Source organism: Nelumbo lutea, chromosome 3 (assembly GCF_056320005.1).
Source record: "Nelumbo lutea isolate HS-2025 chromosome 3, American lotus-T2T, whole genome shotgun sequence".
NCBI lineage: Eukaryota > Viridiplantae > Streptophyta > Magnoliopsida > Proteales > Nelumbonaceae > Nelumbo > Nelumbo lutea.
In genome coordinates this window covers 113,838,280-113,857,794 of record NC_142686.1, presented here as the reverse complement: position 1 = coordinate 113,857,794, position 19,515 = coordinate 113,838,280, and the positions used below count along the sequence as shown (strand labels likewise).

The 19,515-nt window shown below is 35.6% G+C and overlaps 3 protein-coding genes across 10 annotated transcripts in view; 2 read left to right on the top strand and 1 right to left on the bottom strand.

The window, feature by feature from the left end:
• Positions 1-1,238: 1,238 nt before the first annotated feature.
• CP1 (Ca2+-binding protein 1) lies at positions 1,239-2,826 on the top strand. Its single transcript, XM_088975436.1, has one exon. The coding sequence runs from the start codon at positions 2,017-2,019 to the stop codon at positions 2,500-2,502; it is 486 nt and encodes a 161-aa protein (XP_088831562.1). The 5' UTR covers positions 1,239-2,016; the 3' UTR covers positions 2,503-2,826.
• A 3,577-nt stretch (positions 2,827-6,403) lies between these two features.
• SLD5 (DNA replication protein-like protein) lies at positions 6,404-11,868 on the bottom strand. 3 transcript variants are annotated; one of them, XM_088978746.1, is made up of 7 exons: positions 11,773-11,868; positions 11,157-11,380; positions 10,559-10,681; positions 10,396-10,478; positions 10,177-10,286; positions 6,741-6,816; positions 6,404-6,653 (listed from the first exon to the last, which is right to left on the bottom strand). In XM_088978746.1, the coding sequence occupies exons 2-7, from the start codon at positions 11,331-11,333 to the stop codon at positions 6,554-6,556; spliced, it is 669 nt and encodes a 222-aa protein (XP_088834872.1). In that variant the 5' UTR covers positions 11,334-11,380; positions 11,773-11,868; the 3' UTR covers positions 6,404-6,553. The 3 variants fall into 3 exon arrangements, with proteins under 3 accessions (XP_088834872.1, XP_088834871.1, XP_088834870.1); XM_088978745.1 differs by having other exon boundaries at positions 11,796-11,862; XM_088978744.1 differs by lacking the exon at positions 11,773-11,868 and adding an exon at positions 11,526-11,693.
• A 4,276-nt stretch (positions 11,869-16,144) lies between these two features.
• Positions 16,145-19,515, top strand: part of LOC148867755 (haloacid dehalogenase-like hydrolase family protein) — a 166,321-nt gene continuing 162,950 nt past the window's right edge. For 3 of the 6 annotated variants that reach the window (XR_016109488.1, XR_016109486.1, XM_088975984.1), the window contains exons 1-4: positions 16,145-16,585; positions 18,319-18,419; positions 18,538-18,594; positions 18,685-18,779. Coding sequence is in view for 3 of the 6 variants with exons in the window: in XM_088975984.1 (XP_088832110.1) it covers positions 16,198-16,585; positions 18,319-18,419; positions 18,538-18,594; positions 18,685-18,779 (641 nt within the window). In the remaining 3 variants the exon portion in view is untranslated. The remainder of the gene's footprint in view (positions 16,586-18,318; positions 18,420-18,537; positions 18,595-18,684; positions 18,780-19,515) is intronic. The other 3 variants (XR_016109487.1, XM_088975986.1, XM_088975985.1) reach the window with 1 other exon arrangement.

The window sequence follows — 19,515 nt, the reverse complement described above, 5'->3', positions numbered from 1 at the left end:
GTCTCATTTTTGTTATGAAGTCTGATCCCTATCTAGGGTTTTCTAATTCAAAGTTGACATTTGCTGAATAAAACTGAAGATTTGCTTGGATTTCCCCGAGAACGTCATCATCTCCATCCTAAGCGCGTATGGTATTTACAGTTAGGGCTTTCCTTCCTCTGATTCGGTTAACCAACCGTGATAACCCCTAGTTCTGCCCTTTCCTTCCTCTTATTCTGCAGTTCATCTTCTAGCATTTCTTCTGAAGAATGCTGACAAGTGTCGTTTTTTTCCTTAGAGAAATAGGAGCTAGGGAAAATTGGATGGGTTATTGGATTTCCTGGATGGGATTTTCTAAATTTCATTTTCCACTATTGGGTGTCATCCTGGTGGAAGCACGTCCTTTCGTCAAACGTGGAGCATGAACTCCGGGGAAAGGTTAAATTCTGTTTGGATAGCTTTCTTATCACTTTGTTGTTGGTATGACACGGTTCCCCCAATTGAAAACAAATAATGACATTTTCCGATATTTTGGGTGCTGGGAATTTTGTTTTCCTTATTTGGACTAATCTATTCACATATTCTTCTTACAACTTATATTTTCATTTAACTTGTTGATTTGTACTCAAAAAATAATCAGATTTCAAACTCTTCTATAATCTACTCAAATTCTGACAAAGTTAAATTGAAGAGATGCAATTTAAGCTCAGTTTGGAAGGAATATAAATGCAAATATGTATGGTGCAAATACGTATTCATATTCTACAAATTTGTATTTGTACTTTTTTCAAATTAAGCCTTAACAAATGAAGAGGAGATGGCAAGAAGAGATTTATGCGTCTGTTTGGCATGTTGCCATTGTTCCAGAAAACAGTGATACATAAGCACCACGTCAGAAAAAATTGGTGCTCCAAGAAACATCTGTTTGTTTGAAACTGTTTTTCCATAAAAACGGTATTCCAAGTCATGCCTTGGAAATCAATAAAGCGTGGTTTGGAATAATGTTGAATTTGGCATTTCTTGGAGCTGCAACCATTGCTGCCAATAGGGACATGATGTGGCATTGGATAATAGGTACCAGTGCTGAAAATGCTTCTCGGAACATTGGTATCAAACAAAAAAAATTATTGTTGCTCCAGAAAACGTTTTACCTGACAGTAACGATTCCAAACAAAAAAATATACACTATTTTTTAAGAAAACAGTATTTCCAACCCATATATCATCAACACCTACAGCATCCATGCCAAACATATACTATATGAAAGTTTCTCCCTCTTCCCTCTGATTTTGATTCAAAGCAGCCAGAGTAGCACAAAACATAGACAAGAATTATACTTGGTTCGGGTTCTCTCTAAATTCTTATACGTTGATAAAGATTGACCAAAAACCAACTAACTTTAATTAGTTGGAGATGTGAGATGAGAGAGAGAGCATCAACCCTCAATCACATGATTTTGAAAATTTCATGATATATTTTGAAATTTTGAAAAAACAAATAAAAAGTAAAAAATTCATTACCCATTTATTTTAGGTTGAGACCACACTAATGAACATTTAGTATCCAAAAACTGAATAAATATTTATTTAAGAAATCCGTTTTAAAAATGTCAAAATTTTCAATTTATTTTTACGAAGAAGTACGAACAGACTTATTGCAGATTTCTGATTATTTTATTATAATTTTTTTTTAGACTGATGACACCCCGAGATTTCCTCTCTCTCGTCTATATTTATTTGCGCGTACCTACCCTCTATGCATCAACTCCCGAGAATTTTTTCAACAAGTGATTATTTTATTATTATTATTATTATTATTATTATTTTAGCCTGATGAACCTTGAACGTATTCCCCAAGACACCCCGAGATTTCCTCTCTCTCTGGTCTGTATATATATATACGCGCTGCTTCTCTTCGCTCCTCCCCATTTTTCTCTGTGGTTTCATAGACAAGGTATCGTTATAAGGTCTCCTGCTACGGAAATCACCACGAGGAGGAGAGAGAAGCGTACCCTGACCGATTAACATTAGATTAAAGATGTGTCCTTCCGAAACCGAAAGAATACCGAGTCGGGAACCCACAACCACAAGGGTGCCCGATCTCAAGCCGGCATTTGATGTTCTCGACATAGACCGAGACGGAAAGATCAGCGCCGACGACCTCCGGACATTCTACGCGGGATTCTCCTCCGGCGCCAATATCACCAGCGACGAAGACATCGGATCGATGATGTCGGTGGCGGACTTGAACAAAGACGGGTTCGTGGAGTTAGGGGAGTTTGAGCGGGTTCTGGGTGGCTTCAGGCCCGTGAATGGAGTAATGGCCGATGCGTTCAAGGTTATGGACAAAGACGGGGACGGGAAGGTTGGGTTCGATGATTTGAGGAGTTACATGAACTGGGCTGGATTGTCTGTCACTGATGAGGATATCCGGGCCATGATTAGATTAGCAGGTACAGACGGAAAGGACGGGATCCCTTACGAGGGTCTGCTCAAGATATTGGCCCTTGATTTTGCAAGTTGAGCTTACGCTGCTGATTGGTCGGAAGTCGGAACCGGAGGAGATGTAACGGGCCGGCATGACAATGTGTGGCTCATCTTGTATGGAAATTGGAAAGTTGTTAAACTTGTGGTTGCTCGCCCAAGGGAAGAAGACCTTCCTTTGTCTTGTTTTCTTAGCGTAAACCTTCACCGAAGAACTCTCAAACAAATATTGTTGTACCTTAATTCAACTGTCCGTGTCTACAATCCCGTGAATAGTTAGAAAGGAATTCATGTAATTTTGGTATCTTACAATCAACGAACGAAATTGAAGTAATAATAAAATGATAAATAGATTAATACAAAATTTAAAAATTTTTAGTTGATTAGGAATTCATGGGCCGGGTAGCCCGACGGGGCAGCTGACCCAATCCGGCCCGGCCCTCGAACGGGCTTGAGCATGTATTTTAGCCTACGGGCTTGGCCTCGAGCCTAAAAGCCCGAGCCCGATTATTTTACGGGCTGGACTTGGGATTTGTTAAAACATTTTCAAGAAGACAAAACCGGTGCAACTGGTGAACTCCAGCGGTGACTGGTGAGTCATCTCTCTCTCTCTCTCTCTCTCTTCATTGTTCGGTTTTGTTCTATTCCTCTCTTATTGTTTGGTCGGCAGCAAACACAAACACAGACACATGCATCGGCGGCGAATATGGACATAGGCACCGATCTATCTTTTTGTTAGATCGGGCTTCGGGCTTTTTATTAGGGTTGAGTTCAAACCCAAGTTATAGGCCCGTTGGTCAGACTTAATTCGAACTCAAACCTAACAAAATCTTGTTTATAAAAAATAAAAGTCCAACCCATGAACAGATCTAATTGGGATTTTAATCTCTAATGAATCAAAGAGCAACAATCAGAATTCGGTTCTGATTTTTCATTGAACCAAACAGGCATCCTAAGTGATTCCAATCCGATTTCGATTCTAGTCCTATCCGCAAATCAAAGGGATCCTCAAAATTCAAAGATATGAAGCCTGATGTTCAATCCAACTTGTCGCTTTGCCCAAGGGCGTGCAAGTGCATTTCATGGCCACCATTCCATTATACAGCTCCGTAGGGCGGCTACGTAGGAGTAGTTCAACCCCCGAGAACTTTGGCTCCTATTAAATTGTAGTAGCAATTACCATTTTACGTACATTTAAAGCCACCCATTCAGCACTCGAAAATTTTGACAAAAACAAGGAGGTATGGATTCATCATCTACCGTTCAAAGCGATTGTACCTACAATTGAAAAGGATCAAAAGTTTTTTCCCCATCCCCCAATCCATCAAAACTATTACCCCCACCTAGGGGTGGCAAGAGTCGAGCTTTTCACAAGGTGTTCGAGCTCGGTTCATGAAAAGCTCGATTCGGTTTGGCTTCAAATGAGCTTAAGCTCAATTTACAGGCTTGATTAATAAACGAGCCGAACTCGAGCCTAATAAAGCTCAGCTCATGAGGCTAGAGGCTTGCAAGTCGAGCTTGAATATATATATATAATAAAAATATTATAATTCTTAATTATTTAAATATCAAATAAAAATATTTTTAATATATAATTTTTTATTTTTATAAAATATTTTTCCTCAAATCGAGCTCGAGATTAATATTCTAGCTCGAGCCTTATACAACCTTGGCGAACAAAGCTCGAGCCTCATACTATTCGGCTCAGCTCGGCTCGAATCCACCCCTACCCCCACCCAACCTTGTGTGTGCAAGTTCAATTCCAAGTCTCTACTACAAGCTGCCCACCAGCTAGGTACCTTACAATTATTCTATTATAGACTCACTTGATAAAGACCTAAATGGGACACGCCAACGTAGAGGTGTAAATCGAGCCGAGCTGCACGCAACCCGGCATAGCATGGCACGATCTGGCACGATGGTCTGTGTCATGTTGGGCCTAGGGGTTTAGGTCACAGGTCGTGCCGCCCACGGCCTGCATACCGATACAGCCCAGCCTGCCCATATATACTATATTTATATATTTTATATATATTTATATATATTTATATAATTTATAATATATTATATAAATTATAATTATATAATAATATATAGTATATAATATATTAATAAAATAAACAATTGTTTTCAATTTTATTATACTAATTTATTTAATTATTGTATATATAAGTAATTCTATTCATCAAAATTTTAAGTTTTTTCTTCAATTTTTTTAAATAAATAGGCAAAAATAGCTTTGGCTCGATTCATGGCCCAGCTTGGGCACGGCATTGGCCGGCACGGGCTTGGGTCGTGGGCCATGTCGGGCCAACCCCCAAACTTCACTAGGGAGGGTGGCACGGCCCATGGGCCAAAACGGCACGACCCACACTTTGTGCCCACTTTACACCTCTATACCAACCAACTAATAATGGCTCAATATCAACTGGTTTTGGATTGGATCTAATCCAATCCAAACCTTATCAATCAGATTTGGATAGTCCATTATAATTATTGGATTGGGCCAATCCAAAAAAAAATTGGTTCATATTTTTATTGGTCTAAATTGGACCTAAACCAAATTTTCCGTAATCCGGTCATGAGGTCAAACCCTTGTCCAATTTGAAATCGATGACTTTTATAAAAGTACTTTTACGAAAGAAGTTTTATGAAAACACTTTTACAAAAGCACTTTTATCAAAATAATTTTATAAAAAGTACTTTTACGAAGCACTTTTATAAAAATACTTTTACGAAAGCACTTTTATAAAATTACTTTTACGAAAGAACTTTTATGAAAACACTTTTACAAAAGCACTTTTATAAAAAGTACTTTTACGAAGCACTTTTACAAAAATACTTTTACGAAAGCACTTTTATAAGTTACACAAGCATTTTTATGAAATCATTTTTACAAAAAAACTTTTATGAAAGTACTTTTATAAAAGCAATTTTACAAAATCACTTTTATAGAAATACTTTTACAAAAGCATTTTTACAAAAATACTTTTATAAAAACACTTCTACAAAAATACTTTTATAAAAGTACATTTACAAAAGCACTTCAATGGACCATCAATGGGAAGGTCTATCTTACAAAACCAAACCAAACTGATTATAACAATTCTGATTATAAAAATTGGGAACCAATCACCTAACCAGCTCCGTTTCATCCCAAAATCACTTTTTGGCTAAAAACCATTGATTTGGCTAGGCCTATAAACAGAATGAATTCAAATCGAATTAGGGTAGATTCGAATTCGAAATAGATTATAAAAAACAATATTCGAATTCGATTCGATATCAACACAAATTATTATTAAGACTTTAAATATTCATAATTATTATTAATATATATTAAATGTATAATTAATCAAATTTGAATTTTAATCAAGTCATATCAACACGAATTCAAATTCGATAAAATAACCGGTAAAATGTATAAATTCGAATTCAACTATTAAATCTATCGAATTATTCAAATTCGATTCAACCAAGACAATGGTTTTTTGGTCTTTTTTTATTTTTTTGGGTCAGAGTAGGCCATCCATTCAGACCAGACAGCCAGACCATTAGACCCAGGAACCAGACCCCAGAATGGTTCTGTCTGGTCCGGTTTTAAAAACCTTGGTTCAACCGGTTGTTTAATCAAGTTAGTTAATTCCATCTTTTGTAATTTATTCTATTTTTCCTCTTTATAAGCCATGATGCATTTGATTCTTGATTCTCCAAAATACCAAGGACGCACACTGCGCACACCTCGAACTGAATAAGTGACTAAGTGGGACAATGGACTTAGACCTGTTAAGAGACTACACTGCCTAGCTGGTTCCAATGTTTTGGTAGAACACAACATTAAGATTTAAGACCCATTCTTCCTCTTCAAAGGTTCTAAACTTCTAACCAACACCAGGTGCAGCGCAGTGTGCTAAACAAACACCCGAACAGGCTGCACACACTGAACAAAGTACCGTTTAATTACCAGTTACCATGGATGAAAAATGGACAATTGGAGTATAAGAATTCTCAAGACATGACAATGTCACCAACAATCTGTTACACATATTCATCAGCAATGGCACATACATTAAATTAGATTCCGAATAGTTTTACACAAGGTCAATTTGCCCTCTTTCCACTAGTGCTTTTATCGACTTGTAACGAAGCACATATAGATCATCACCAACTAGGTCCACGATCTCATCCCCACTACACGGTGGAAGAATATGACCGGTTAGCTAGGAACAGTTGACATTTCCAGACAGACAGAACACAGAACTGTGACAATAGGTTTACCTGTCATCGAGCTGGAAAGCTCCCACTGATCCCTTGCTCTTGCAAAAGACGAATGTGTCCAACTGAGGCTCTGGGACTGAAACTCCATATCAAAGATCAATCAATCAGACAACGTTGAGAAACAAACCTTGACTTTTGAAGTTTTGATCCTCAAATATTGGAAGCAAATTCAAGATGGTAATAGACGCACAGAAACAAACAACTGCATTTACAGTGAACATATGACAGACCTGGCTATATGATTTGTCTTGCTAGCACAGTATCAACGTTGCAAAGGAATACAAACATCTCAAAACAAAATTTCATCTCAAGTTTTCAGTAACTCAGATGAGAAAATCTTTTTAGTTTCTAAAATAGAACTTTACTTCCACAAACTGTTATGGGCCCGGGCCCATAACGCAACTGAATATGAAAACCAAATGGGTGATTTGTCCAAAAGACCACCCGAACTCTCCTCACTCTTCTCTTGACTGGAAACTGAATAATTTATTCCCAAATCACAGCTCCTTAAATAGGAGATTACAAGAGGAGACTTCTTACTCCATTCGATTAAGCTAGGACAATCCAACTTTAAATCAAACTCCTACTTCTAACAGACTTCTAACAGAACTCAGTTCTTATCTCCAATAGATAAGAACAGGACTCCTACTTCTAACAGGCTTCTAACAGAACTCAGTTCCTATCTCTAATAGATAAGAACAGAACTAGATAAATAAGAACAGAACTGGAATAAGTAAACTATTGGCGAACTGGCAAGAAGAGCTGACGTGGCAAGATAAGCTGCTGTGTGGGCCCCCCACTGCTGCTGCCGGCAGTGGTAATTCTTCCCACGAATGCATCCACAACACAAACCTAATACAATTTGACATTAATCATGAAACAATTGATAATTGATACTAATCATGGAACATAACCAATCTTCCTTCAACTGGACAGTGCTGCACAGTGAGGTTCCATGATATTTCTTTTTTTTCTTTTTTGCAATTAAATAAAACTTATTAAAATAAAAAAGTACCAAAAAGTGACCAGAAATCACCCCAGGGGGGAAAAGAGACCAAATCCAACCACAACCTGACACTCTAGAAACCATACATTAATGTCATGTGAAAGAAGCTAATGCTCTACAATCAAGTTGCTTGAATTCATTACCAATTATAGGCATTTAATACCATCCTTTGCTGGCATAAGTTTTTTCTTTTTTTTTTTTTTTTGAAAGACAAATGATATTGTATTAAAGAGAAAAAGCTTCCCTCAAAGCAAAGATGTACAAGATGTATACTCACTATATGAGGTGCACATTGCTATACAAAAGGAATTAGCATTATATAAATCATCATTCTACAAAACATTCTGGCAATGTGTACTGATCTAATTATAGGACATTCCAGAGAATTTCTTGGCTTCTTGCTATTATGTGCCCAGAAAATGAAAAGCCTTTCAATCTTGGCAATCAGGGCACCATTTTCCAAATTCTTCCCTTCAAAGATTTTACAATTTAGTTCTGGCACAAGGAAGACTGGCATCTAATTTATACCCTTTCATTTATGAAATTCATAAATACATCCCCCACTTGATGCCTAAGCTCATCACTCTTCAGATGATATCTTCCAGGGCAAATGGTCCTTGGGAGCTCAGGTTTTCCATCAGAAAACCAAAGATTTTTGCTACTTCCTTGGATGGATAAATCAAGCATGACTGTGTTCCTAAATTGGCTAATGCCTCAGCTGATTCTCTCCAGCTAAGAACGGAGTTGAAAGACCACAGTTAGAATGGCAATGTGAGGTCATTGGCAGAACTATACACCTCTTTGGATATGTTTCTTACCATTTGACCACCATTTGCTCTATTGTAATATCATATGTTTTGTGCTCTATGCTTTCAGAATTTTCCAAGTAGAAAGGCCTTTCTAGCCTTCAAAGCATTAATAAAATTTTCTGACTGTTAATCATCAGCAAAAAAATCATAGCAACAGGGCCCAATATCCAATAGTCCTTGTGCAAACTAACCCATCCATAAGTTCCAATTATAACAGCACATTAACTCCATTCTTTCTTATTCTCTAGTACATGTGCATAACCAAGGGTTTAGAACTTAAGCAAAAATCCACAACGATAGCTTTAAAAATGGAAGTCATGAGTAAGCTTCAGAACATCAAGCAGCAGACATTTCCTCTATGTTAAGTGTTAACCACCATATCCAATTTGGTCAAGTTCTGTTACAAGGTTCTTTGAGGGTATTTATGCATGGGTGTGGGAGTGGGTATGAACCAATCCACTACAGCTAGAACATTCATTACAAGCAATAGTGTAGCATCCTATTAATGTCTTCAACAATCCCATCCTAGTCTAATAGCTTCTATAAGACACATATGAGGGTGCATGAAATATTTTTCCAAATGCCAAGACACTTCCAGAATAAGGTAATAACCACAAGTCAGAAAGAAAACAATATAGAACAGAGCCCTTGGTTGATCCCAATGTTTTAAAAAGTGTACGAGACAAGCATTTTTTTTGGATGAGTTATGAGACTTAAGCATTTAGGCTCACCTCAAGGCAAGACTCAAGGAAAATGCCTGAAGGCTCAACCTTAAGAATAATATCTCTGAATACAAGGCACATTACTTGCAACTTGAGACGCCATTATGTATATGTGCATGTACATTCATGCGTATGTATTATTTTACATTTAAAGCTCTTCAACAGTTATAAAAGATTTTTAGGTATTCTCTAAAAATACCCCTCTAGTGGCAGCGCACATGTTCTTTTCTTAAAAAAAAAATGTAGTAACTCACTTTTTGGGTAACAAATAAAAAAACGGAGATTCTAAGCCCAAAAACCCACACCAATATTACCCTCCAAACCCTACTTAAACATAATTTCCTTCCCCATTTTTACAATCACACACTAGATTACTACCCAACCCAAAGAACACTTCAACACCCAATTGGTCCTATTACTAGTCCCAAAGCAAACAAAAACCTATAATCCTTCATAGGATACCACTTTTCCAGATCCCATAACATTTTCCTAGCAGCCTCTTCCCCTTCTATCAAATATACCCCTAACAACTTGCTTACTTTGACATCAGTTTCCACTACTTTTTTCCAGATCGACCTTACTTTCTACTTCTTTCACTTTATCCAAAGCCATTTCCCCTACCTGCTCTTCCCCTTCTGTATTTTCTTGCACTTCATCCTCTAACCCCTGCGCCATCATATCTCTTGCAACATGAACTAATTGGCTACTGTTTGAACCATTGGGTTTTTTAGTGTTTACCAAAGAGGCTCACACTTCACACATCTAAGGGTCTTTATACCTCACACCCTTACATGTTTAAACATCATATGATGAAATACACAAGGTTTAAGATGAATGCAAGAAATCTATAATCCAAAATTTAATAGAAATATGTAGTAGCACTAAGAAATATATATTACCCATGTCATCTTCTTCACTCGATATGGATTGCTTTAGAATGGACTGATAACCATAAGGTAATCGTGACATAACAGATTGTTTTAGATGCTTTTCCATGTCATCGGTACACCTGTTCACCAGAAAGACCTCTTAAACAATGTGACAAGCAACCAAGTAATAATAATATAGCATTCCTCATTAAGAACATCCAGAGAATATAAGAAAGTGCACACCTTCACCTTTTAGCAAACCTTTGTTCCTGTTCTGAAAGCCGGTTCCATAATTCATTGGTTCTTGAGATGTGGATCATGTACTTCTCAATCTAAAAAAATATCAGATTAAGAAACTAACAAAATGGTGTAACGAAATAAAAACAAGACAAGTAGTTCATCCCATCGCCACCTTTTGAAGACGGATCCGAAGATACGATCTCAGTAGAAACTGAGTTCTATCCAAGTCCATCTGATAAAGAGACACTGTTAAAGGATCGGTACCATTTTCAGTAAATTCCTCCACAGTATCTTCCTGGAAATATACACCAAAACCGATATCAAAATAACGCAACTGAAGAAAAGGGGAGTATAGCATCAAAATCCAAATGAAGATAAATTGACTGTAAACAATAAACTGGTTGAAATATTATTCGGGAATCACTTGCTAAAACTAACACTCTAACAACATCGGCTTTGTGTTCTTTAGTTTTATTTTTTTATTTACTTTTTACTCATCAAGAGGGACACCAAGCTAGATTGAGCGTAGCCAAACATGGAAGCTCGATGTTGTGGAAGTTATCCTCACTTTCACGAACTACTCATAACCCGACATGCTTTACAGAGTGAGACGAAAACATGTGGTTGAACATGTACAATACACATTGAATGTTCACAGCAAACAATTACCAAAGCAATCACACTTGCAACTCATCAACTACTAAAGCAATAAAGAATGATGCAGAGAAAGAAAGCTAAAATTCTAGGTTTAGGGTTTATGGGTGTGTTACCATCAATTGAATTTGTTCTCTAGACCTCTGTACCAGACTGGACTGAAACTGAAGAATTTCCGGAGCGGCCTTTTCGTTCCGCCATGCCTGCTTCAACAGCTCAACATCTGTCGTTGCAATCAACGAATCGTAATCTTCGGTCGCGGTATCTAACCCCTGCTCTGAACCGGACGCCATCCTCCTTTTCAAAAATTTCTTCCGATATTTGAATTCAACAGAATAACCTAAAACAAAACAAGATTGAAACGGTGAACCACCCGCCCCAAACGAAAAACAAATTGGAGCCAAAGCGATTTACATTAAAAATAAAAATAAAAAATTTAAAAGTCGTAAGTAAAAAAACGTGTAGAGAAATCTCGCAGAAATGACATATAGCGAGCTTGTGCGTGAATCTAACACCATCCGTAGTCTCTTGGCCTCGAGATTCGTCTGATTGACGAGATTGATGGTCAACAGCTTTTGATAGGGTTCGATTCACGCACAAGCTTGTTATGTGCCCCTCAAATCTCGAACCATCCATCACCCAAGAGCAAAGCTCCGTTTATCAAAGTAGAGACTGCATAAAGAAAGAAAGACGATAAATTTCTTTTCTTATAAAGAAAATTTTCATTCTCACCGCTCCGCACTCTCCTACCGTACTTCGTTGAGTGTCTTCAGTCTGTAACTCCTCGGCTACACTCTCGCATACTGACATACTTGCAGTTTGAAAGACAACAAAAACTTGATCGGGTCGGACTCGTATCGGATTCAGCAAACAGAGGGAGGGGGAGAGATTCTATTTTCGAGTTTGATCCGAAATCCGAACCCGCTATAGTTTTCGGAATATTGGTTTGTAAATATCCCCTTTATTATTGGGTATAATTTAATTTGAAGTTTACTATTAATTACCAAAAATTAAATTAAAAAAAATTAATATTGATTTTGCATCTTTGTTATTAACGATCTATTCTGACGTATTTTATTTGAAACCATTATTAATTTATGTTTTTTATATTTGATTTAAGATATTAAATAAGATCTTATTCTTAAAAAATAATCCACTTTATTTGGTATTTACTATTTATCTAATAAATTTATTTTGAGTTATTTATTTTAAAAGTTAAATTAGGTTGCTTACTACAAGTGAAATTTAGTTTTAATTAATAAAGTGTTTTCTATTTTAAAAAAATCACTTAAAAACAAACGTAGATTTATGGTAATCTTTTAATGGGTCACACCGTTTATATTTAATCGACTACGGATAAACATGCGTTAAGCTAATAAATAAATGTTGATTGATAATGTTTATGAGTGAAACTACTCACTTTTTGAAATATTTCTTCGATTAATAAAATGTTGATTGTCTAAATGATAGTGGGTTGTGGACTTTAGCAGCAACTTTTCAGGAAATGCCATGTGTCTAGCTTTCCAAAAAAATAAATAAATAAATAAATAAATGAGAATGTTGCATATCTAAATGATGGGGGTTATAACCTGATAATGGGTTGTGGGCTTTAGCAGGAATTTACGTGTATAGCTTTTCAATAAATGAGAAGGCCACTTGTCTGATTTTGGATGGTAGGAATAGGTTGTAGGTTTTAATAGCAATTTCTCAAAAAAATGTCACATCTAAATAGTAATGGTTGTAGCCTTAAGACCTTCCTTTTTAGGCTCAATTTGTAAATAGTACAAACACAAATACGTAGAGTGCAAAACACTATATTTTATGTTATTTTGTATGGAAATACCCATGACTTTTCATTTACAATAAAGTCCCCTTTGGACTCTTTCTTTATGACAAATACCCTTATCACTTAGTAACTAAATGCATTAAATTATTAAAATGTCCACATAAACTCTCTTTTTTCTGCCCTTCTCTCCTAAACCCTAATTGACCACTATTTTATTCAAACAAAACTAGCTAAAGCAACAATAATTATTTTTTTAGCATATCAAGATTTTTTTTTATTCATTTCATTTACATGAATTTATCTTTTCATCTTAAAATCAATGTTCAAAATATTGATACAGGTCCAAGCGCCCTATATCATATCTAGAATGAAGAGTCCAAACCACACGCTCTAAAACCCCTAGAGAAGTCCAACAATGACCAAGCGCCCAATATAAGATCAATAACGAAGAGTCAAACTTTCATAGGATCATTCCCCACACTCTAGTTTTTCATGATTTTGATGCCAAAACATAGATCGCCTTAATGATGAGTGAAATACACTAAAAAATCAAAAAATTGAACAATCTGAAGTAGATCGATCAATCCTTTATCTTCTCATGCAATTGGCTGATCTAAGGTTTAATGGGGGAACTCCAAGAAACCCTAATTGGCTCTGAAACCAAGTATAAATATTATTGAATTAAAAATCTGTAAAATAAAACATGTTTTCTTGAAGAGGATAATAGAGAAGAAGAATAAGATGAAGAGGTTCAAGAGAGAAAAGAGAACACTTAATATGACCGCTCCCTTCACTAGTATCTATATTAAAAATATAAAGTGGAGTACAATGACAAATATGCCCTTATAGGGCGGCTAGCATCTTAAATTGCATAAAACACTTAAAAGGCAATCAACAAAGAACCCAACAAGAGTGTTGTAGTCCCCACTTCCTATCTAAACAATAAACATATAAAAGATTAATGTTAAATCTACATAGAACTGATTAAATTCTCAACAATTCTTTATCCAAGTGGTGGCTAAGCAATTCAACCATCTGAATCAAATTGATCAACATATGAGGTCATAGTTAGGTAATAAAATGTTTAAAATATAAATAAACATAGAAAATTGCAAAAAATGTGGAAAAAATTAGACATTTTATGATTTTTTAATCAAATAAAAAAGTGAAGTAAAAAATTATTTTTATTTTTATTGATAATGAAAATGAAAACATAATTTATAACCGACCAAATGTGAAATATAAAAATTAATAATAAATAGTTTGGCATTTTGCTTAAATGTGTTAACCTTTAGTGTCATAAATAAATAATAAAATATAAAAATATAAAATAAAAAAACATAAACTTTGCAAAAAAAATAAAACACATGTATAATATCACACATTTATCATACTAAACAAAAAGCAAGTATAACGTATAATAATTATTTTTACATACAAAAATACAAAAAAAAAAGAAAGTTTGGACACATTTATAATTCCATATTTACACTAATATTGAAAACCGAATTAGACTGGAAAAATCGGAAGCCGGTGAGGTAATTGGTTTCGTTTCACCCTAAAACCGCTTTTTTTTTGGCAAAACATAAAACTTTGATTTAGTTGGCAGCCCGCTAACCCAAGCGGTCGAACCGTCGACCTGGGCAACGGGTTTTACCCTTTTTTGTTTTTTAAGTCTGAACGGGCCATTTCTTCGAACTAGATAGTCAGATCGTTCGACCCGAGAATTGGTTCCCAAAATGGTTCATTGTCTAGTCCGGTTTTAAAAACATTGGCCCACCATATTTATACATTATTATGAGAGGGGAGTCTAAAACTTTGACAATGAGGTGGCTAGTTAAAGCTGATAAGTAAGAAAAAGAATAAGAATAAGGAAAATAATAAAAAACCACCACATATGACTATCTCCATGTTCATCATCATCATCGCCACTACAACACTGTTTGCCATTTTCTTACACCTCTCTCAAATACAAGATCATTTGCTTCATTTGTATCTTAGATTTATAATACAAGATCAGTGTTTGATTTATCATCTATTGCATTGATTTTTCGATTTATTCATTGTAGCTGTAGTTTTTGTTTTTCTTTGTTTTTTGTCTTTTTTGTAACAGCTTAAAAAGAATGGCCCTAAAAAGAATAACATAAATGATAAAACTCAAAATCAAAATGGGAAAACTAAAAAACATAACTAATTTTGACCATTTTGAATAACTGAACAAGATTATGAGATATGAAAGTTTATTTATTCATTTTCTTTTTATTTTTATAATTTATATTTTAAAATAAATAAAAATATTGGAATCAATTTAAAAGCAACCCAAGAACTATTAACAAGGTCAAGCATCTTAATGGTTAAACTGTCAAGTTCAACAGTTATCTAACCATTTCAACTGTTTTCTTTTGGGTAAAATAGTAGTTTAGGGCCGAAACAAACCAATGATCAAACTGGTTCTCAGGCTAAATGATCCCAACTATCCGTTGTGGCCTGTTTTTTAAAATAGTGGCTAAAATACTCATTTTTTAATTTATTCCTTAGTTAATTATGTAAAGTTTGAATTGTAAATTAGACCACTCCTTTTCACCTCATTTAATTCCCTCTATCTAAATTTTACATTTTTTTGATAAATAAACAAAAGAAAAAAGATAAAATACTACAAAAAGAAGAATATTGTGAAACAGGTAGACTTGTCAATGATACTTGAAATTTTACAATTTGATTTGATTATATTTGAATCAAGTTTAGACTTTACAATTTTAATAATAAAAGCAATATATACATATTTATATAAATAAAAAAAAAAACATAAAATTTATAAAAATTTTTAAATATATTATTACTATAATTATCATAATTATTACCTACATTCTAATAATCACTTATTTTTAAACCCTATACATGGCCATAACCATTTAGGGTGAGGACCATATTTTCGTGGAATAGAAAAAGGAGAAGGTTGGCCTGTTTTCCTCCACGTCGTTGGTTCTTGCATATATTTCTTATGGATAATGTCTATTATTTTTTATTGGCTCACTACAAACCCACCAACCTATTAATTATTGGCTAAAAAAGGGGAAAAAACCCACTAATTTCTCATTCGCAAAAGCTGCTATTGATTATTGACCAAGAAAAAAAGAAAACCAGCCTTTTATTTTTCTTTACGAAACACTCCCCCGGGAATCCTTCCGTGGATGAAATGAACAGGAAAAAGGCATATATGGATAACGGCATTTTGCTAAAGAAAAGGGTAATTCTGTCATGTTATTATTATTTATTCAATTATTTTTATTTTTTTTCGTTAAACATGTGGCGGATGTTATAAACATTCTCCCCGCCACTGGATGGTAGTGTCACTGTGTTAGTTGGAGGCTATGGCGCTCCGACTGTTTGCCCCTTCTCCAACCAGCAGAGTTCAAGCGAGATCTATCGTGATTTACCCACCATTGGCATCAAAATTACACGTCGCTTCCTCTTTCTCCAACTCGATCTCCAGTTTGATCTTCCCCTTTCAATGGCGAAACAGAATACTTCCCTTCTCTCGCCAAGTTAGTAGTGCCACTACTACGGCGTGTCTGAAACTAGAAGAGATAAACGCATCTGAAACTGAAAATGAGTGGGGGAAGGTATCGGCCGTTCTGTTTGACATGGACGGAGTTCTTTGCAATAGCGAAGAACCATCTCGAATGGCCGCAGTCGACGTGTTTGCTGAAATGGGCGTCGAAGTAACAACCGAGGATTTCGTGCCCTTCATGGGAACGGGTAAGCCCCCCTCCCCCAATAGAACCCACGATCGATGCATCTACTATGACAGGCGGCTTTGATTTTGATTAAGCAACTCTGGTAGACTGGTACCAGTTATAACTCAATTATCACTGCATTCAATTATAAACAGGATTACTGAGCTTAGAAGAAGACTGTACCGGTATAAACTCAACAATTTGTAAAGATAGATAGTAAACTGCATGCCTACGGACTATTAAACTCTAGTAGCAAATGCTTCTTTGTCAATGGAGTATATATACTCTTCCGCTGACTTGAGCAACGTAGATGAAAAGGAAGGGGCTTCTGCGTTTGAGTTGAGTAAATTAATGATTATAATATTATTGTTCTATAAGAAAGTTTACATTATTTTTGATGAAACGCTCCATCTTAGATGGATGGTACATTAGTAAGTTTTCATGTTTTGCGTGCGCGTAAAGATGCCATTAGTCAGATTTTTATGGCACTCTAATTTAAAGGAAAAAGGAAGGGCATATACTCAAGTCTTAAGGTATAGAAAGACTATATCCAAAATAAGATCATGGGTTCCCTCTGTAAAACTTGGGCAAGATACAAAAGGTGGAAAATCTGGCTGAGGACAGATATGACGACAAAGTTATAGTTGTCCCAATGTGCCCCACATGTTCATGAAAAAATAGGGTTCTGAGCAATTTGAAAGGAACGCATATGGGATTGGTGAACATTGTACATTGAGTGATGATTTCTTGGGGAAGCTGTTATAAGTTTATAACCAGATAATTGCTGAAGTTGCATAAGCAACGGGACATGCTCCACCCCTTGAATTGAAGGGAATCGACAGAACGCTTCTGGTCTTTTTAGGAGAAAAAGAGTTTCTCTAAGGCAACCACAGAAGAAGTAGAGATGTCTGTTACAACCTTATCTAGTGCACTTCAGCACACACATGAAGCTCCAATGTGGAGAAGATGAAAAGAAAAGGCACGGTGCAAGGTTTCTCGAAGATACCATAGAATTTGCTGATATTGCACATTTTCATTGAGTAGCTTAGTCAAAGTTGCCTAAGCAATCTGGTGGTGGGAGCCTGTTTTGGTGTCTAGGTAATTACCTGTCAAAAGCGGGTCTTTAGATATTGCCCATGCTCTACAATGGTCAGCAAAGTAAACGTCCATTTCAATTTAAAGTAATTTGGTTTGGAAAATAGTTATTACTTTAAATTTAGATGGCATTTAATTTACTTGGTTAACATTTACTGATCAATAGTCACAGAGAGACTTTAAGGTGATTAGGTGCACTTTTAAGAAGGGAGGGTTACTGGAAATCACTGAGTTTCAGTGTATGACCTATAATTATGAAATTGAAGGTGGCACCTCTTTATGCTATACCTGTAACCCCTTTTATTTAATGAATACTTATCATCCAAAAAAGAAAGAAAGAAAAAACTGAAACCCACTTTAATCTTAACTAGGGTATCCTCTCTTTATGGTGCCACTTCGAGAGACTGAGAAAAGGAAGCTAAAAAAAGCAGTGATTTAAGCTGTGACTTAACCCAACAATTACTTTTAAAATTTAAATTAAAGTTATTCTCTTTGGAAGAAAGGTATTAATTTGATGCACAAATCTTGTCATCTTGTGCTAGACAAGAATCTTATGTATTTATATAAGTCAAATTCTTTTAACAGTTGCAATTGTATGGTCAACTTGAATATTTGAAATGCTGATACCACTTCTATATTTCCTTGACAACAATGAACTAGGCGAGGCGAATTTTCTAGGTGGTGTTGCTTCAGTGAAAGGGGTTAAAGGATTCAATCCTGAGTTGGCAAAGAAAAGGTTCTTTGATATATATCTTAGTAAGGTGCTTGAATATCTACATTTCACCTCTATGCCATGCATGTCAATGTGAAATCTGTTGATATGTTGACACTAATCAGTTCTCAAATTTGTCTTAAGCCTGAAGTTCTTCATTTTTGCAGTATGCAAAACCAAACTCTGGAATTGGATTTCCAGGTGCCCTTGAACTCATTATGCAGGTAACTAGATAAACAATTCATGACATAAATTTGCATGAATTTATTTCTGCACAATTGTAACAAACGATTATTTGGTGCTGATCTGAAAAGTGCAAGGAAAATGGCCTCAAGGTTGCAGTTGCATCTAGTGCTGACCGAATCAAAGTCGACGCAAACTTGGCTGCTGCTGGTTTACCTGTGTCAATGTAAATCACTTTAGTTGTTACTCTACTTCTCAATTTGCATTACATGGTTTTAACTACTTTGCTGTCTCCAATTTGCTTTCTTTGATTTGATATCACTGCAGCATTCTATAATTTACTTTTTCTGTAGTTTTTCTTTTTGATTAGTGAAGTCATGTACTGTGTTGATGTGTCTATAAGCTTTGCAAAAGATATCCAAAAGAACAGCCTTATACATTAGAATAGGTCTGCAAGAAGCATATGTAGGCATTTAAGCAATTGATGGCATCAATTTAGCATATGTAGGCATGAATTAGTTGTTGTATATGACATGTCTGATCCCTTCCCAATCAGCCAATCTGTGATTACAGAAACTTGAAACATGGAACCCACAAAAAGAGGTAGAATGGGTAGCTACAGTAGATGCCATCTTCCTTTGCCCATCTTATAGTGTTAAGTGAGTTCCTTCAATCCTTAGTACCAGACTGCCAGCAGCCCTCTCTTTTTTGCAATTATTAGGCTGGTCACTGTTTGTGATTTTCTGCTCATCATTATAAAAGTACACCTTAGATAGATAACTAGTTAGAAATCAGTATTGTTGTTGTCTTGATGCAACAACACTAAAATTAGAATTTATCTTCACCTGTGCTCCAAGTGTCCTACTGGGGGGGCGATGAAAGTTGACTTTAATGGTTGACCATAAAAAGAATATCTAGAAAAAGGTTAGCCTTGCAGAAAACTTTGATCTTGTTTTGGAAAA

Excerpts from the sequence above, each read along its gene's own strand:
- CP1 (XM_088975436.1), top strand. The coding sequence starts at position 2,017 with ATGTGTCCTTCCGAAACCGAAAGAATACCGAGTCGGGAACCCACAACC.
- SLD5 (XM_088978744.1), bottom strand. The coding sequence starts at position 11,676 with ATGGATGGTTCGAGATTTGAGGGGCACATAACAAGCTTGTGCGTGAAT. Across the intron at positions 11,381-11,525 it reads CACGCACAAGCTCGCTATAT|GTTATTCTGTTGAATTCAAA; the intron begins GTCATTTCTGCG and ends GTTTTGTTTTAG. Across the intron at positions 10,287-10,395 it reads GAACAAAGGTTTGCTAAAAG|GTGTACCGATGACATGGAAA; the intron begins GTGAAGGTGTGC and ends TCTGGTGAACAG.